General features: G+C 43.1%; 1 protein-coding gene and 1 non-coding gene across 3 annotated transcripts; one reads left to right on the plus strand and one right to left on the minus strand.

Moving 5' to 3' along the window:
• Positions 1-1,155: 1,155 nt before the first annotated feature.
• On the minus strand, positions 1,156-18,362 carry TBC1D20 (TBC1 domain family member 20). Of its 2 annotated transcripts, none has more exons than XM_031434036.2 (8): positions 18,162-18,362; positions 10,699-10,884; positions 8,596-8,676; positions 6,055-6,241; positions 5,783-5,884; positions 4,729-4,870; positions 3,732-3,919; positions 1,156-3,471 (listed from the first exon to the last, which is right to left on the minus strand). In XM_031434036.2, the coding sequence occupies exons 1-8, from the start codon at positions 18,229-18,231 to the stop codon at positions 3,216-3,218; spliced, it is 1,212 nt and encodes a 403-aa protein (XP_031289896.1). In that variant the 5' UTR covers positions 18,232-18,362; the 3' UTR covers positions 1,156-3,215. The 2 variants fall into 2 exon arrangements, with proteins under 2 accessions (XP_031289896.1, XP_064331871.1); XM_064475801.1 differs by lacking the exon at positions 18,162-18,362 and adding an exon at positions 13,056-13,105.
• TRNAN-AUU (transfer RNA asparagine (anticodon AUU)) lies at positions 10,031-10,115 on the plus strand. The gene is given in 2 exon segments: positions 10,031-10,076; positions 10,080-10,115. It is a non-coding gene; the product is annotated as a tRNA-Asn (tRNA).
• Positions 18,363-20,040: the final 1,678 nt, after the last annotated feature.

Genomic DNA, 20,040 nt, shown 5'->3' on the forward strand with positions numbered 1-20,040 from the left:
CCAACCCAAGGTGTCACCCCATGCCAGGCCCCAGCGCCAACTCTCCAGGGAAGACCTGAAACCAAACCCCAGAGGCTTTGGGCTCCATCCACCTACCTGAGGAAGCACCAAGTGTACTTGTGTGACACAATCTTTCTCTCCGGGAGCAGGGAAAGGCGAGGGGAAGCACATTGCTCAGATAAAGAGCTGCTGGCGGGGGCAGGAAGTGGCATATGGGCCCCATGGCCTGTGCCAGAGCTCCACGTGGCTTCTAGAGTCTGGGGCTGCCACGAATCACTCATTTCAAGAGCAGGAAGCTGGAGGCGAGCCCACGGCCTTGCTGGCTCACAAAGGCTGCTGGGCAAATTCCAACCATATGGAAGTCCGGAGAAAAGAATACTAGCAAGTCAAGGGCCTTTGTGAGGATAGGAAAAAAGGCAGCAGGAGGCACCAGCAGCAAACTTGGAGGGGACAGTAAGGCGAAGGAAAGAAGAAAAAGCCAGGCTGAGCCTCGGGTCTCAACATCTCTTACCTGGATTTGGCAAAAGCCTCTGGTCTCTTCTTCAGGTGGGATCAAAAGGAAATCATTATGAACAAAAGACACTCCTATTATCACTCAGGAAATTCTAAGGATTTTAGGGGAACTAGGGACAAAATGCAAATGTTTACTACACTGGACTTCCCCTTCCTTCAATTTTCCATTTATCAAAATTCTCGTTAACATTCAATGACCGACTCCTATGAAACTGCCACTGAAAACAAACTGCTCCTTCCACACAACTCTCCGGTGTGAGCTCCCAGAAGCAGGGCAGTGTCCTGGCCAGCCGTGTCCTCCACAAGTCAGGTCAAAGGAGAGCATGGGTAGCCGGCCTGCAGTGGTGGGACACAGTCAAGCAGCTGAGTGATGCCTGCTCAGCCCTGGGCCGCCTGACATCTCCACTCAAGGCCAAGGAAATGGTAAATGTCCCAGACAACATGGATTCTTGTCTCAGGTGAAACAGAAACAGAACTGCAGGTGTTGTCTAAGCAAGATCTCCAGGCAGGTTGAGGCCAACCAGGAGTCCACAGACTACAGCGCAGCTCCGGGTCCGGGGTGGAGGCCAGGGAACGTCACAGCCAGATGTCTAAGACCAGAGCCACTCCCAACAAGGAAAGAATGACTGATGAGGAGACCAGTAACCACATATGGCTGTTTATTTCATACAGGGCTCTGTACAAAATATTTACACATATTCTTTACAGAATAGTAAACCACCTGAAGGTAAAAAGATAATGCTTTCTTCTCACTGGCGAGAATCCTGACGTCAGCAAAGCGGTAAAAGAAATGAACTTTCTCCTTCCTAGGCCACAACAGAAGCAAGTGCCACCTGCTTCCTGGGATCCAAAAAGCCATGGCCTGGGGACCCTGATCACATGCACCTCCTTTCCTCTTCCCCATCAATTCCTTCACTATTTACAGAAAGGCCTGATAGCCTGTGGCAGGAGGGGCCTTTGCTGTCCATTTGTGAAGATGACAAGAGGACAAACTTGTTGTGGGGGAAGACTGGGAAGATCTGTCACATCATCGGGATCCTGGAAGAATTTCCTTTGTCTTGATGAATCTACCACTTTCTAGATTAATCCAACCACATCACACTCACCCCGGGTGAGACTCCTGCTATGGAGTCTGACCCACCACTTTGAGCTTTTCTTGGCTGTAAAGTGCTTCGTGTAACTCAGCGTAGACAGACGCCTCTCCTAACTGCTCTGGGCTTGCGGGCACTTGGCACGTCAAATGCCCTGCACTGGGCACACCGTGGGCATTTGGAAAGGATGTGGGTTCTGGGTGTGGTGGAGTGCTTCTGGCATGTTTACTTTAAGAAAAGACCTGCCAAGAGAGAACAGTGCCCGCGACAGACCAGGAAAATAAAAGTACATGGCTGCTTCATATTATACACTCCAATTCTTCAAAGCAGCAAAAGGCACTTTTTTCTCAAGCCACAGTTAATCTAAAACAAACCTGGCTTCACTTACAGGAAAGCTGTACCAGAAGAACTGAATGATCCATCTTGTTCCCTAAGGCCTAGAGAGTCCTCAGGAAGCCTGGGACAGGGAGCTTACCGTCCCACGCTCCTACCACTCCTCAGTTTGTCCCTTTCTGGGTGCTGACAAGTTCCCAGTGACATTTCCAACCAGGAAGGAGAGACCAGCAGTTGAGGAGAGAAATCCAACCCAAAAAACAAAGCCAAGGTGGTGAGTGGGGGCCAATTTGGGAGGAGAAGGGTGATGTGAAGAAAATAGGAAGGAAGGAAGGAAGGGAAGCTGGACAAGAAGTGGGCACTTTGGACGTGTACAAATAGCAACTCTGGCTAAAGTAAAATGTTAAATAATTGAGTAAAAAGGAAACGTCAGCGTTTTAGAAACTCATCCTTCTGATGAGAACTATTTTTTTTTCCCATGAAGGAACTCTTATTTTAAAATGAGGGTACTTTACATGTTGGATGTATGTAATTCTAAAAATAGTAGTAAAAGTGTCTTTTTAATAAGCATCTCATGTGGCTTGTGGGAGAGAATAGGGAGGGAAAAAAAAAGCAGGCAAAACCCAGTCTGTCTGAACCCTAAAACTTAACATTCCTTCCTATTTGTCTGGAAATGCCCAAGTGACTTCTAGGCTGAAAATAGGTAGGATTTACCTGGTAACCTAGTTCACATGTGTCTCTCAGATTTCTGACCAACTACTGGAGCTATTCTTAAAAGGGGCCAACCTTGCCTCCGGGCTAGCCTCCTCTGCCCCTTCACCTTCATTCCAACCTCTGACTTCTTTAGCAGCAGCTCCATCCTTCTTTGTCCGGGTAAAGCAGACAGAATGGGAGGAGCCACCAGGAGGCATTCAGAGGTCCAGCTTATTTACTATTGAGCAGCCAAGACATCCCCCAGTGACCAGTTCCAGTCCAAAAGCAGCTGGGAGCTCCAGAAACCCACTTCCTCCAACACGAGAGGAGGCAGTGGAGAGCCCACTCAGAAGCCCACTGTGAGGGAGAAAGAGTTCCATGCTCAGGCCCCCATGTGCCCGGTGTCAGGCAGGCTCTGCTACTGGCCTCTGAAGCAAAGGCAACCATGGACGGGAGGGAAGGGTGGCAGGAATAGAAAACCCTTGACAGAAACCCTTTTAATAAAGGAAATTCCACCCCCTCCCAATCCATCCATGGAAGGGTGAGACCTTGATTTCACGTAAGAGGAAGTGTCTTCTCTGGCTTTTATGGAAACAGCTGCAGTTGAAACTTCGGGGCCCACTCCAGGGCACTTTTCACTACAGCCAGAGCGGCCGCTCCAAGTGCCACTGTCAGCCCCATCACTGCCAGCTTCACAAAGCGGTTGGTCCTTGGTTTGGTCAGGACATCTTTTGTTCGATCCTCAGTCCGCAGAAGTCCCCGAAACCGCTGCCGCAGCACCATGTCAGGCCTCTGCTGGGCTGATGCCAGCTCAAAGTCTTTGAAGGTAGAGGCTGCCGTTCTGTAGAGGGGAAGGAGACAGAAGGAGGAAATGGGATGAAAGAAGGGGAAAAAACTAGGCTAAACAGGCTGAGGGCAGAGCCATCCATTCAGAAAACTCTTCTTCATAAAGACCCAGGAAGTCTCAAGTGAGGATTCCACTGGCATAAGCACAGGTTTCTGGAAATACCTCCCCAGCCCTGTCCCCACCAGACACAACCTTCCAGCATTTCTGCTCACTAACAAACACCCTTGTTCAACCAGGGCCTTGGCTTCACTCACTTCTCTGCTCGCTGCTGGGCAGCTGCCTCCCGAGCAAGTTCGGACGGGGGAAACTGAACAAAGAGGTCCCCTGCTCTGCTGATCAGCGTCTCATAGGGCAGGTCCTGAGGGATCTGGGACAGCAGGTGGTGGACCGAGGCCATGTCACAGTCACAATCCAGGACTTCCTGCTCTCGATACAACACGATCTGTGGGGAGCAAGGCCTTGCATCAGAGACCAGAACATCCAGGACCTTGGCCACTTCATTTCATTCTCCTTAGAGATGAATTTAAATTGGTAACAAACGGGCTCACCCCCAACGTTCATCACATTCTTGTATCCATCTAGGAAGCAATGATGTACATATCTGAGTGCTTTTACCCCTGGGCTAGCCCTTCCTGCTGGAGGCAAACTTTCACCTCGCGATGTGGAAGGCTGACCAATTACATGAAGGAGATTCTTTTAGGAGGAAGGAAAGGAGGGGAATTACTAGACATTCCTGGAGCTCCAGCATAGAAGAAATGCTTCAGGACAGTAGAAAGAATGTTCTTTAAAGAACAACAAAGAGTGCCACGAGTCCCCACCTCCACCCTCATGCCCTTCTAATAACTGGAGCCCCCAACCCCAACTGAAAGCCAGGTCAATTTTTCTATCATAATGCCACGCCTCTTCTTGTCTTAAACCCAGAGTTGGCCATCTATACTAGCTCCAGGAAGTGTCAATAGAAACCCTGATAATTCACAATGTATGTGAGCATTTTAAAGGTTCAGAAGAATTAAGCAGTAAACAAATCAAATCTGTTTAACTTTAACCAGCATTTCTCAAAACTTGTTTTTACATGGAACAATTTTTTCTCCCATGGCGCTCCCATTAACATTCTGCAGAATAGTGTCCTGGGATGCCAGCCTGGGAAGTACTGTCTTTTGCATCTTCAATCATTAGGTTTCCTTTTAGGGAAAATGATCAAGCTGGACTGGATGATGTGCACCTAGCTGCTGGCTCATGGTCTGTACTTACCACAGCTGCAAAGTAAATGGGCATCAGCGGGTGGCAGGCCAGGAAGAAGTCATATAACCGCACAACATGCCTGAAGTCAGACAGGACGTGTCCAAACCAGGTGATGAGCCAGCTGAGGGCAAAGATGGTCCCCACCTCGGCACTAGGGGCAAGGAAAGCTAGGTGTTAGGTTCCCTACTGAGCCATCCCTTCCTGCTTCCTGGGCCTTCTCTGTCCTCTGTGCTGTGAGAAGAAAGCATTTGGGAAACACGATTTCTAGAAAAGTCAGTCACCTACAAATTCAGCATCTTTGTACCCACCACCATGATGCTAATATCACAATAGGGCCCTGGTTGCCTTATCTCCCTGGATGCTCTCCTGATGGCCAACAAATGTCAATTACAGGGACAAGAATCAACTGTCTTCAGAGAACTATACCGTGCTTTTCCTTTTGAGAAAGCCACAGCCTTTTGAGGGGCTCAGGCACATATTCTCAGGTTTGAAAACACAACGGTATTAATTTTATAGTTAACATGAGATGACTGAAACACCTTAAGACACAGCCATTATTAAAAAAAAAAAAGAGAGAGAGAGGGGCAGGCATTGGCCAAGAACACACTTCCATCTAAAGAGAAGAGAAAAGTCATAAGAGAATTGCAAAGAAGTATTTCTTCTCCTTGGTATGTGATGAATAAAACAACCCACAGATGGCCCTGTCTTTCTCGCCTCTGGATCCTATAAGACTCTGTACTTCTCTTGCAGCAATAACCTCAGAGTCTACGCTGACATACTTACCTTGTCCACCTCTCCCCATTAGATGTACGCTCCTCAAGGGCATGGGCTGTAACATCTCTTGTATCCCCAAAAGAGCACAGCACACAGATAATATGAAAGACTGTGTACAGAACTGAATTATCCAAATTGCTGGTAACTGGAAAGGACAACTCAAAAGAACTTAACACTAATCAACATAAGATGATGATGCAATTGAGCTAGACTTGTGAGGAATAAACAAAGGCTAGGAGAAAGCTGAAGAGGGGTGTGTAAACACACATAAATGTAGACACATATATACCTCTGCATGAAGTCATGGAGTTCTGGATTCACCTGGTCAATGATGGGCATCAGATAGTTTAATATATGCTTGGTGTTGTCCATTGTTGGATCCATGAAATCCCTAAAGGGAGACAATTCAATGAGCTTGGTCAGACCAAACACTCAGACCAGGGTTGAGGGGCAGTAGGGTGGAGTGGGGCTCAAACCACTAAAAACACTGACGAGAAAATGGGCTGAGGAGTTATCCCCAGGCGGGGCTTGAGGAATGATACCCATCCTTTGCACTGGTACCTGAGGTGGTGGGTAGATAATTTTTCTACCAGGGATGTCGCCAGCCTCTCGCCTACCACCAGCAGAAATGTGACCACGATGTCATGGTAGCCCTGGTAATAGTGCAGCTGAGGGTTGCGCTCCAAGATGAGGAGGATGATGTCAATCAGTTCTTCCTGGAGCCCTTCTCTCTGTTCTTCTGGCATGCCTGGGAGGGGAGGGCAAGGGAAATGCACTTGAACATGACAAGCAACCTAGTAACATGGAGGTTAGGAAGATGGTCAGCAGTGGATTTGCAGAGAAAGTGTTTAATAAAAATTAATTACAAACGATTTGGCAACACACTCAAGATCTATACACTGCTGACACCACCTGGAATATAGGAAAGAGCCACAGACTGGCAACCTTACAGTGGGGGAACCCAGCCAACACCATCTTAACCAAGTCACCACAGTTCACACCAGTAGGGTGACTATTCAACAGCATATACCTCCTGATATGACACAGTGGAAAGAACTCAGCATCACTTCAGTGGAATTCCTATCAAGAGTGCATAAACTGAATCTTATAATGAAGAAATACCAGAGAAACCCAAACTGAGGGAAATTTTATAAAACAACTCACCTGTCATAAAATACAAAGGAACTATTCTAGAAATAAAGGAGGCTAAAGAGATACGAAGACTGAATGGGAAAAGCATGAATTTGTATTTCTTTTTCCTATAAAGGATATTATTGGGATAAATGGTGAAATCTAAAATCTGTAGCTTAGACAGCAGTATTTTTCAGTGTTGTTACTGATTTTGATAAGTGTGATAAACCTGGTTTTTAAAAAATACACCCTGAAATATTTAGAGGTAAATGAGTACTGTGTGTGTAATTTATTCTTAAACATTTCAGAGAAAAATTTATGTGTGTGTAGAAAGAGAAGGAGAGAGAGAAAGCAAATATGGTAAAATGCTAACACATAAGGAAATCTGGGTAAAAGGTACCTGGCGAATTCTATGTTCTATTTTTGCAACTTTTCTGTAGGTATAAAATTATGTAAAAACAAAAAGTTTAAGAGATGCATGTTCCCCTCAGAACCAGACTAAGTATCACAGGAAGTACTGATCTCCTTGATCCAAAGGCGCAGCTGGAAACAGGAAGCCTGTCCTGGAAGCTCTGTCAGAGGATGCAGCTGGTTCTGGCGGTGGTCAAGTGTGGCTCCTCATCGGCTTTTAGTATAAAAATGCCAGCGCTTGGCCTCATGACCTGTTTTAGAAGAACAGTACACAGCACAGCCTTCCTACACCTTAGGTTTTCCAGTCAAAAACAGATCTTGTGAGAGAAAACAGCTACTGTAAGGGGCCAGACCAAATTGAACAAAGGTTTTTATGTGAGAGCAAAGCCCATCTCTTGCCCATATTTACCCCACCCCTTCTCATAAAGGCATACTCTGAAAGATAAAAGAGAAAATGAAGTAAACCAAGCACTATGGATAGATAAAGTAATGAGAGTAATGAGAAAAAAAGTTAAACTTTGAATTCTATATAAAAGTATAGTGATCAGTATAAAAGTGATCAGCTAAGCTCAGAAGAACATTGATGTAGAAAAAATATGAAACCACACAGGATGTTCAGCCTACAGAAAGAATGAGACAGATGTCACATATATGGAAGAGGGATAAAGGTTTCAGAAGGAAAACAGGTTACCGAGGGAAAAATATGGGACACATCTGTCCTATGTGGTCTCATCAAGACCAGCAGGATAGGAAAAGGGCATTGGAGCACAGGCATATGTTTTTATCAAAACCAAAATGGCAGGCTTCTGCCAATCACAAGAGCCTTTCCAGGGACCAAGGGTGCAAGCAGGAAAGAAGGCCCTTTAACAGACAAAATCCACTACCAGGGCATGGGTTCAGAAGAGTCAAGCAACGGATTTAGAGGCTCTAGTAATTCTCCTCTCCTCATGGACCTAAAGGTGGAGTTGCCCAAGAAAGAAAAGTAGATCCTCAGCATGAGGTTTGCTGCCCAGTTTCCTTCGCTGTGAAAGTGGAGACAGTGGTCATTCTACTCATTATTCCTGGGAATGGGGAGGTGATTTTAGGAACAGACCCTTTAAACATGTAGTGACTGCCACTCCTTATAGTGCAAGGGCTCCAATATATGCACATGCAAGATACTACTATTTATAATTCTAAACAAATGAAAATATTAATAGATCTTGTTATTGACCAGTTCCAAGCCAATCTATTCTTCAAAGCCAGATTGATGGCTCTAGCAATCCCTACAAAATCTCTTCTGTGGCTGTGAAGGTGGGAAGACCCTGTTCTCTCATTTACCACCTCTGGGCCAAATTATTTTTGGCTCCGGCTTTCACAGTTGGGGTCTGAGTGGACTGAGTCAATGAAAGAATGACTCAGCAGACTGGGAGCACAATGGGTCCCTGAGGGGGCAGGGTCCCGCATGTAGTCACACTGTGTGCTGGGATGGAAACTTCCTGATACTAGCAAGCACCAACACAGGAAAGTAAGTGCAACTGGGACAGAAGACCCCCATGGAAGACTGAAAGCACGTCTTACCAGGAGGGAACCGCCGTAAAGACCGCCTGACATCCAGCAGCACTTGTTGGTAGTCCTTGCTTATCTGTCGTAGGTCCTTCCCTATTGGAGGAAAAGGAACATGTTACTGCAGGAATATCTGCAAAGCCAGAACAGGAGCAGAACACTCTGGTATGACACAAAAGGCCAGGAAGACATACTTCAGCTTTTTCTTGAAGATGCAACATGACTCAAGATACAACACTGGGAGAGGAATCCCTAGTTACTTCCAAACATACTGTTTCATGCAAGTCATGGTGACTTGTGAGGAGGGAACACAGATTATCCAAGAGGCGACAGATGAGGTGGAAAGAGGAGCAGAGGAGAAGTCACGAGGCCAGGAGCCCAGGGCAGGCTGCCACTGTGCTCACGGGAACTGCTCTAAATTTCAAAGTCCACAACTGTAAAATGGGAATTATTCTCTTCCATAGGATCAAATAAGAGCATGAAAGTGGAAACCACAGGACCACTGGAAAAACTCAAACATCTGTAAAGTCTAGGGAGCATTGAGCTGTTCAGAAAGGATTACTACGGTAAATTCATATACAGAAGAATCTAACCTCTCTTGACCCTGAAATTCTAAAACTAAGACACTGCAAACAGGATATAGTACTTGTGTTCAGTTGATAAGCCCAATATAGTGGGAACGGAAGGAGGCAGTCTCTAGCTGTTATATACAGAACAAGTGGACATGTCCTCCATAACCGAAATAAAAACTTACCAGAGAAGCCTGTACAGTACTTCCCCACACAGACTTCATCTTATAAAGTTACAGGCAATTTGGAATCTACAGAGCATCATCTCAGGATTCAGTGTGAATATGGCAATCCCTTTTCCTTCCAACAAGAAGCTGACTGCTCTCAGGCAGCCTGGTTCCAAAGATAATAGCAAGTGGCAGCTTAAAACATCTACTCGGCTGCACCATGACACTGTGACCTTTCTATCGGCAGAGGCTGTTTTAATCATTTCTAGTGCCTGGCACACATTAGGAGCACAATTGGTACTTGCCAAATGAATGAAACAATTCCCAGCACCTGGACTTTTGCCATACACAGTAGGAAAGCAATAAATGTTTGTAGAGTGAATGAATGACAAAGTGGATTCATTGTTTTGCAGTACTTTCTTTTTGTATTTTGCACTATATTCTAAGGAACTCTTTTTTACTATGCAGGTCTTGCAAATAAGTTAAGTACAGATTTCCTTTGATATCCAAGGGAGATTGGTTCCAGGACCTAAGGATACCAAAATCCAGATGCTCAGGTCCCTTGTATTAAATGGTGTAGCATTCACACATAACCCATGCACATCCTCTTGTATGCTTTAAATCACCTCTAGATCACTTGTAAAACTTAGTACAATGTAAATGCTTTGTAAATAGGTGCCAGATGGCAGCAAATTCAAGTTTTGCTTTTTTTTGGGGGGTGGGGTGGGTAATAGCTCAGTGGTAGAGCATGTGCTTATTAGCATGTACAAGGTCCTGGGTTCAATCCCCAGTACCTCCTTTAAAAAAAAAAGTTTTGTTTTTTGGGACTATCTGGAGTTTTTTTTCCCTAGAATATTTTTGATCCATGGTTGGTTAAATCCTCGGACTAGGAGGACCAACTGTAACAGCTTTCCATAGAATTACATAATTTTAGAATTCAAAATGGTCTTAGTATTTCCCCATTAAAAAGGCTTTTTTGCTTTTTTAAGGGCTGTAGAGGTATTATCTCTCTCCATTGCCCACGTTTCTCAAAATGTAGTCTTTCTGCAACAGAATTAGGGTGCTTGTTAAAATACAAATTCCTACAACCCACTTCTTAGTGAATGTAAACTGTAATATGCATTTTTAATAAACTCCCCTACCTAGCCAGTAAAAGCTCCTACCTATTAACCTAATAAAAGCCCATTCCATTTCTAAATAAAATTCTACTTATTAGTTTGGTCTTATTTTCAGAGTAGGCCCAAGCATTTCCTAAAATGCTTTAGATTTACTCACATACTCTTGGTTTAAACGGAGCATAAAAATCAAAGGCCCTAGAATTCTTTTTCCTTGTCTCCTAGACACGATCCCCTTTCAACAACCCCCCCTTCCCCGCCAATTACCTGATATAGGAGGTGGATCATTGGTATTGACATTGAGAAGCTTGGGCCACACTTTCCGCCTGATCTCGTCAGTCAGGAGCCCCCCTTCACTGATAGCCATGCGTCTAAGGGCAGCCACATCAGCTGGATCACTGTTCAGAGCCTGGTATATCTCTGCCACTTTCTTTTTCCTTTTGGCATTAAAGTCTGCAAAACAGAAGAGAAAAGGGCATTAGACACATACTCAGCATGTGTGCATTTTCTGCTCAGGGCTCAATCTCCTTATTTGGTTCGAGGTATAAGTAGGTATATTTAAAGTCAATCTATCGATATTTAATTAGCACATAATGTGCAAAACACTAGGGAATTACAATTAATTAATACAGTAACTGTAAGGAATTACAGTTATAAAAGTGCTCAGTATATTCAGGCATATCTAACAGTTACTGCTCATATTTTCCTATAGAATGCTTGTGCTTTCTTAATAGTAAACTTTACAGAGCATACATATCTCTTAATATAATAGTTTTTTCCTGTTCTTTATAGAGGAAAAATGTATATGCATGTCACCAAGATTCAATACTACATTTTTTAAACAAAACCACATGTGGAAGAAGTCTCCAGTTACAGGGTAATATAACTAGTAAACATCAGAATCACATGGAGATATTTTCAAAAGCAGAATGTCAAAGGGTGTATACTTAGGTCTCCAGTGTGGCTGGTGGTAGAGACGCAAGATACTGCACACAAAGCAAGTATTTCTTAACAACCATATTAATTACTGATGATCAGGAAATAACATTTTAGGCATCTTACATCCTTATGTGGCAGTTTGTTATTTATACACAGGCTTATACTGTGTTTACTTTTTTAGGAGATTGGTTGAGAGTCTGTGATTACCGTGCGTCATATTATAAATCTTCTATTTAAAATAATGGGGTAATAGGCTCTCAGAGTTTTCATGCAGAATGTCTAATTTTAGGAAGAACAAACACAAGAAAAGTTAAACAAGACAACACCAAAGAGATGTCACAAAGAAGTGCACTGTAACTGCCTAAAAAAGGTATGTGCAGATATCAGGAGCTCAAAGAGACTGCTGTGGGTCAGGCTAATCTGAGAAGGCATTACTGAAGAGTGCAAGAGGCTGGGAGGAGAGCAAAAGAAAGGCTTGGAGATGGGAAATACAGGCCCTTTCATTTAACAGTAAATGGACTCATTAAAAATATTTATGAAGCACATACTAGATGCAGAGCGCTAGAGTTAATGTAAGGTAGGTAACATTGGAAGGCAGGTTAGGCTTTAGAGAGGACTAACTTTGGAAGTAGGTTAGACTTCAGAAGGGACTAACATTGGGAGGTAGATTAGGTTTTAGAACAGACACTAAGCAACTTTCCTCAGTAATGTTGTTCTGAGGCAACAGTCTACAGACTGCTTCCATGACAAAGCTGCACATTATTAATACAAATGAAAGTTGGTACTAATGGCCCTGGTTACTGATCTATGAGAGCTGTGACATAAAAACCATAAAAACAAAGGTACCAACTGGTTTGGAGTTACAAGTAATTGGAGGTGTAGGCAGGAAAATAACACAGGTGCTTTTTCACCCAGGTAAACCTGTTGTCCTGGCTAGACTGTTATTTTTCCTGGTGACGTGGTAGGTGACAATGTGTCCCAGTATGTCTGAGAGATTTCTGGTTTACACCCATAGTCCTGGCGTAGCTTCATAGCAAATCCCTCCTACTATCTGTACTCTCAAGAACATCCCAGGTTAGATGCTAAATTAAATGGTTACTCTACCCAGAAATCATGAAAAATCAAGTCCCAATTCCCTCCATCAGCAAAGCACATAACTAGTTAAATGTTTATTCACAAGGTGCTTCAAGCTCTTGGCTTGGGCGTGTCTTGCCATTCATCTACCTGCCATTAATCTATCCATTCATTTATCAGTCCATCATTAGTAAGCATCTCCTTGTGGTAAGCACTGTACTGGGGATAAAGACATGAAGGTGACTCCCTCCCAGCCCTTGAGAGGCTCACAGTAGGGAGGAACACAAGTATTATAAATGATATAATAGAATCATGAATAATTATGAAAATCCAGAGGAAAAAACAACTACTTCTGAGGCAATCAGGAAAGGCTTCACCAAGAATATATTCTGGTACCTCCTGAAGGAAAAGTTTGCACATGGAAGAGTGTGTTGAAAGGAGAGCCTTCCAGAGGAAGGAGTATGTGCAAAGACCTTGTCACATGAAAGAAATATCATGTTGTGAAAACGCAGAACAATTCTGTGAGGCTGAAGTGCTAGGTAAAGGAAGAGAACAGAGGCCAGAAGGACTGCAGTGAATGCAGCTGGTAGGAGAGCCTGGGCTGGATTTACCTGTTAAGGAGTCTGGATTTTTATCCGGCACTCAAGAGGATGACAGGGAGGGATCTTACTTTGGGTCAAAGGGACATCCTGCGGAAGAGAAGGCTGTATGTGTCCAACAAGGAAGGATTGTAGACACACAGGAGACACAAAAGACTTTATATAATAACACAGGCTGAGGCAAAATATGAGTAGGAATTGAATTGATTTCCAACAAAGAAGAAAATCCGATATTAAATTTTTTTTTTATCTTAGAGTGTTCTTATACTTTCTACACATCATAAATTAAGAACACTTTGGTGGTAGTACAAAATATTTGCAGTAAGGGGACATTTAGAAACCTTGTTAACCTATTTGCCAAGAGTATGGAAAATTTTCCTCAATTTGTTTAGACATATACTCACCCTGCCCCTCTTTCCATTTAAGCTATTCAATAATCTAGGGAAAGGGAAACCATTGGTTGTATCTTAGGGGAAATAACACTATTTGCAATCTGCTGGATTTCCAGTAGGTTTCGGTAAACATGCTAGAATTTTAACTAATTCTGAATCCAAAACCACAGCTCCAACACTTATTTCTCTAAATATTCTGTTTGGATTCTATTTAAGTCCTGCATTTCAAAATTTACTATCACCTTGATTCTGATGCTCTGTGGTAACTCAATACATAAATGCAGAATAGAATAAATAATTTAGCTTAGCTATTGTTCCTCTGGAAAAATTGGCCTCTAGTACATGACGTTATCTTCCCCGTACTATTGTTAAGAATATCCTCACTGTACAACTCTAAATAGATTTGTAGGCTCTTTGGCCTTTTTCTAAAGCTACTGTTGATTCCCAGAGGAGAATGCTGCTCAGTTGTGGATTTTAGCTGCCGTATGTTCAGACCCCAATATCACCTTCCTCAATCCCATAGTTAAGTGATTAAATGTTAGTGGCAGATGAAGGCACTCCTACGTGTGCCCCCCCCACACAAATACTTTATTGCACCTAATATACTGGCTTTCATTGTGACATAAAAAGGGAGGAGAAACAAAACTCAAGCAAACCACAGATGGATAAATTACATGGTGATAAGGGCAAATATTAGACTGCACAATGAAGGAGAAAAGGTCAGCAGAGTCTCAACTGAACAACTAATTTCCACTTATTCTCTCTACCTCAGAAAGAAGAAATGCTTGGAAAAAAGATTAAAATCAATGTTTAACTATTAATTCTATTTTAAGATAAATTTTATGTATGGATTTTGGGGTAGAACACATTTCTAGACTTGAAAATGCTATTTTGGGGCTTGGGATAAAAGTCCACATTTCATCTGGAGATAGCATCTATGTAATTCAAATCCCCCTGAATCTTTTCTTCTCCAATTATTTTTTAAATTGAAGTATAGTCAGTTTACAATGTTGTGTCAATTTCTGGTATACAGCATAATAGTTCAGTCACACATATACATACATATATTCATTTTCATATTCTTTTTCATTATAGGTTACTACAAGATATTGAAATAGTTCTCTGTGCTATATAGTATTAAACTTGTTGTTTATCTATTTTATATATAATAGTTAGTATCTGCAAATATCACACTCCCAATTTGTCCCTTCCCACCCACTTCCTCCCCTGGTAACCATAAGTTTATTTTATGTGTCTGTGACTCTGTTTCTGTTTTGTAAATAACTTCATTTGTCTTTTTTCTTCTCCAATTTTTTAACTGCTCCACTTACAAGAGAGATGTATTATATATTCCAAAGCTGGTATCTTCCAAATTCCTTTATAGTAAAAGGTCTTGGCTTTTATAACCATGACAGAATGAAATGACTATCTTACAGCTCACTGTAAAATATAAGACACTGCTATAAATAAATCCCTGCTGCCTGAAAAGTAATTCACTCAACAAAGGAAAAAGGAATGACACAGGCACTAACTTGGCTTGCCCTCCATTAGAATGATCACTTAAATGGAACAGCAGTTCTTAACAGTTCAGATAAAGATGGCTGAGTCTCTTGCTGTCTCAAACCTCTCCCAATTCTGGCTACAGACCCAGGTAAAGATTTCTGCTTCCTCAGAGCAACAGGTATCTTCAAGAGCATCTGGCTTGGTGAACTTAATATACAGGAAAGGACAATGACTAAAAATGAGCACTAGCTATGCTCCTCTAAAAGTTTTTCTATGTCAGCAAAATATATACTAATGACTTAGATCACGTAAACGACCTACACACTTAGTAAGTGAATCTTACGAGACAGTACAAAATTCAGTAATTATTATTTGGTTTAAGCATGCATATCAAGGAAGCTTTACAATTTTTAAACAGGAGTTAAGCTTAAATAAGCAATGCTAGCCTTAAAACAATGGAAGAGCCAGTCAGAGGGAGATCCTCCCAGACAGACACCCCCTGTTCCACCTGCTGAACTCCTGACACTGACATTGGGAATTAACTTGAAAATTTATGCTTGAACAAAACTACAATGAGGTATCTCCCCACACTGGTCAGAACGGCCATCATTAAGAAGTCCACAAACAGGGCAAGGAGGGTATAGCTCAAGTGAGAGCACATGCTTAACATGCACGAGGTCCTGGGTTCAGTCCCCAGTACCTCCTCTAAAAATAAATACACCTAATTACCTCCTCCCTTCAAAATAAGAAAATAATTAAAAGAATACAATAATAAGTAAATAAAATATTTTTAAAAACCAACGATTAAAGAAAAAGTCCACAAACAATAAAGGCTGGAGAGGGTGTGGAGTAAAGGGAACCCTCTTATACTGTTGGTGGGAATGTAATTTGGTACAGCCACTATGGAAAACAGTATGGAGATCCTTAAAAAACTAAAATCAGAGTTACCATACGATCTAGCAATCCCACTCCTGGGCATATATCCAGAGAAAACTCCAATTTGAAAAGACACATGTACCCCAATGTTCATAGCAGCACTATTTATAATAGCCAAGACATGGAAGCAATCTAAATGTCTATCGACAGATGATTGGGTAAAGAAGTTGTGGTACACACACACACACACACACACACACACACACACACTGGAATACTACTCAGTCATAAAAAAGAATGAAACAATGCCATTTGCAGCAACATGGATGGACCTAGAGATTATTATACCAAATGAAATCAAAGACAAATATCACATGATGTCACTTATATGTGCAATCCAAAAAAACAACAGAAATGAACTTTTTACAAAACAGACTGACAGACATAGAAAACAAACTTCTGGTTACCCAAGGGGAAAGTGGGGGGAAGGGATAAATTAGGAATTTGGGATTAGCAGATACAAACTACTATATATAGAATAGGTAAACAACAAGGTCCTACTACATAGCACAGGGAACTATATTCAACAGCTTGTAATAACCTATAATGATAAAGAATACATATATGTATAACTGAATCACTATGCTGTACACCAGAAACTAACACAATATTGTAAATAAACTATACTTCAATTAAAAAAATTATGCTTGGAAAAAAAGTTTATGCTTGAACTTCATATCTGTACCAGAGAAAGACAGTGGGAAGGGAAAATCTTACCTTATTCTGAGTAAGATTCTTATTAAAAACAAAATAAAACAAACTCTTTTTTTGGAGGTCCTAATTAGTTTCAACAAACAGTACCCAAATGAGCAGATTCATTAACTACCTGAAACATAAAGATAAGCATGTAGAAGAAAGGCTGCTTTACCCCCTAAATGGAGAAAAACATTCTAGAGAGTAAATCAATTGGATCATAAAGGAGGGTTTATAGTATTAGTAACTTTGCCAATTCTCAGATGATTAAAAACAAAACAGAAACAGACAAGAAAAAAACCCCAAACCCTCACATCTCTAAATTCCTCCCATTCATCCAGAGAAGCAAAATCAAGGAAACTAGGGGATTAAGTCTTGCAACTTGGGCACAGCTGCACTGCAACAGGTCACAAGACCCATACCAACTTGGGTTAATGACTATTATGCCATGGGGACAGATTGCATACAAACACCAGCAAAGGGTTACAAGGCCAAAGGGCCCAGGGAAGTAATATGAGGAATGAGCTCTGTTTCCAGGCAGGGTTAGAATAGGAGGAAAGGGAGTAACAGAAAATGAATCCAGAGAAACAAAATGTGAATACCAGGTGCTTCACCAAAATGTGGGTTGAGTATGTGGCTGGTTCTATTACGGGCACCACCCACAAGAGGATGGAAAAGTGGGAAAGTTACCTTAGTCTTCGCCGGGGGGGGGGGCGCAAATTTATTTTACTTGGTACAGAGTAAACGATAATTTTAACTGTCACGTATTAACTGTATGTAACACATATATGAAAACATAGTGCACAAGTAAACCATGATTTCATGGAAGTTATTGCTTAGTATAAAGCAGTTTTTACAATAGAATTGCTTTTTACATAATGAAATAACATTAAAATAAGTGGGTGCCACAGGATTGAGGCACAAAGTAGACTGGAGGGTGCCAGGAGCTGCGGAGAATGGGAAATGGGGAGTGATGGCCTTTCTATTTGGAATTAGAAATGCTCTGGAATTAAGACACTGCGATGCCTGCACAACCTTGTGAATGCACTAGGAACCACTCAACTGTATACACTTTAAAGGGTGAATTTCGTGGCAATTAAAAGAGATACGTGGTCCCCGTACACCGCGTCCATCCAGAGGACGACCGATGAATGAAGTTTGGGAAACCGGCCTGACCACTAGGGAGGCGGGCCCGGAGCCTGCGGACGTGGCCGGACAGTCTCGGTCAGGGGTGAGGCTTGGCTTCAGTTCTCAGAGACCCAGTTCTCCTCTCCAGACCCCGGGAGTACCGTCCCGCCCTTCCCAATGGGGACGCGAGTCTGCCACCAGGGTTCCTCCGGTCTCTTCAGCATCACTGACCCCCCAATCCAGGCTCTCCTCCCCTTCAGACCGACTAGGGCCTTCCGCCTTTTCCTCTCTCGCTGTCCCGACCGCTGCCCTGGAAGCACCCCGCGCAGTCTCCTCGGGCCCCCAGCCCGCGGCCCCCCGGGCGCCGGCCAGCTCCTCCGGCAGCTGTGCCCTGCCAGTGGGGCCGCCCCTACCCCTCAGGCCGTCCTCTCAGGCCGCTCCTCCGCGCCCCGGCCGGCTTCCGTACCTGCCTTCTCCGCGCCGCCGTCCCAGCAGCTGGAGGTGGGGCCGTCACCCTGCGCACTCCGGAGGGCCATGTCCCGGGGGCCCGGGCCCGGGCCCGAGCCCCGGCTGGTAGCGGAGCCAAGAGAAGACGCGGCTACGGCCGCGGGACCAAGCGCCGGCTCCGCCGGGCAAGCTCGGCTTGGTCAGCCCGCGGCGCGCAGGCGTCCCTGCGCGGGTCCCGCCCCGTGCGGCACGTGACCATCCGCTACGCCGGGCCGGGTCGCCGGGGCCCGCGCGCAGGCGCTCTAAGCGGCGAGAGGAAGAGTACGGGAAGCGCGCCCCAGTTAGTTCCAACTGAATTTGCAGAGCGTGGCGCGGTTGAACAAATGTGTTTAAGACCAGATTTTATCATTTCTTTTGTTTTCCTTATCTGTATGTAAAATGATACTGATGATAATAAAGTTCCTGAACTCACAAGAGTTCTTGGGAAAGTGCCTAGAACACTACCATGTCGTGGTAGTAAGTACTCCACAGTTGGGGCTGTTATTTTTGCTTATCAAAGATTTTACCTCCTGTCTCACTTCCCCACAGGTATTCCTGTATTATGCTTGGCGACTTCAGGGTTTAGCATAATCTTCTCATATGGTTCTGCAGTTTGTGCTCTGCACAACGCCAGAAAGTGCAGTTCACATAGATGATTATATGGCAGTACCCTCTTTGAGTTGTACAAAACTGGCCATTCATCCAAAATGAGCATCTGTCTTATCAGGGATTTGACTGCCTTCTCCTCCTCCCCATCGTCTCCAGTGACAGTCCTTTCTCTTCCAATAGGCGACGCATTCCTTCTATCATACCCCCGTATCATTGTGGCCAGAAACTGATCCACCTCTTCAATCTCCAGTGCTAGGCCACTGTCACTGAAATTCTCATGATTCTGGTTGCTGGATGACCCCTACCATAACAATTATTTATTCTTCTGAGACGTCCAGCCCGTGGAACCCATTACTACTGGTCCCTTTTGGTTTCATGCTCATCCTGTTCAATCCAGGATTCATGATCTACCATCACATGGTAAGTCCTTTTTAAAAAGGTCGTCTGGTTAGCTTTCATGAACAGAAAAGATTACGCTGAAGTTAATTTGATTTTTAAAACTAATACTCTATTTATTTAAATTAGAAATCACCAAACCTAGTTCTTCCTTAATATCAACTGACAAATTTTACAATTTCATTCATACATCTAGTAAATTTTAACAATCACTTCTTTGGTACCATTAATAAACTTGGTTAATTAAGTAGATTCCCTTTGCCCCCTTCTGTTCTTCATGCTGTTGTCACACACTGCTTTGCTTCTTAAATCCCTTCCTTCTCTTCACCTTCTACCCCAACCCTGCTCCACCCCACATTTGCAGACAACCACTTAACTACATTTTGTCACTAGATTATGTTTTCTAAAATAGTATATGGATGGAATCATATAGTATGTATTTTTTTTGTCTGGTACTCACTCAGCATAATTATTTTAAAATTAATTCAACTTACTTTTTATTGCTTAGTATTTTATTACATGACTATATATATGCTATAAATACATAATTCACTGCTAATATTTTTGCTTTAGACCTGGGGTTAACAAAGGATGACCATTTGCAAGCTAAAACCAGCTCACTGCCTGGTTTTGTATGGCCCATGAGCTAAGAATGGCTTTTATAATTTTAAATTACTGGGAAAAAAATCAAAGTAGAATAATTTGTGGCACATAAAAATCATATGATCTCTTGGACGTCTCTGTGGCTTGGTGTCTGTCCTTCGGCCTCTCATGCCCCAGTACTCCACAAGAACATGCCCTGGGTAGCTGCTGCAGCTTCAACTTGGGACCCAGAAGGAACTATCTGTAGCAAA

Source organism: Camelus dromedarius, chromosome 18, assembly GCF_036321535.1.
Source record: "Camelus dromedarius isolate mCamDro1 chromosome 18, mCamDro1.pat, whole genome shotgun sequence".
NCBI classification, from domain to species: domain Eukaryota; kingdom Metazoa; phylum Chordata; class Mammalia; order Artiodactyla; family Camelidae; genus Camelus; species Camelus dromedarius.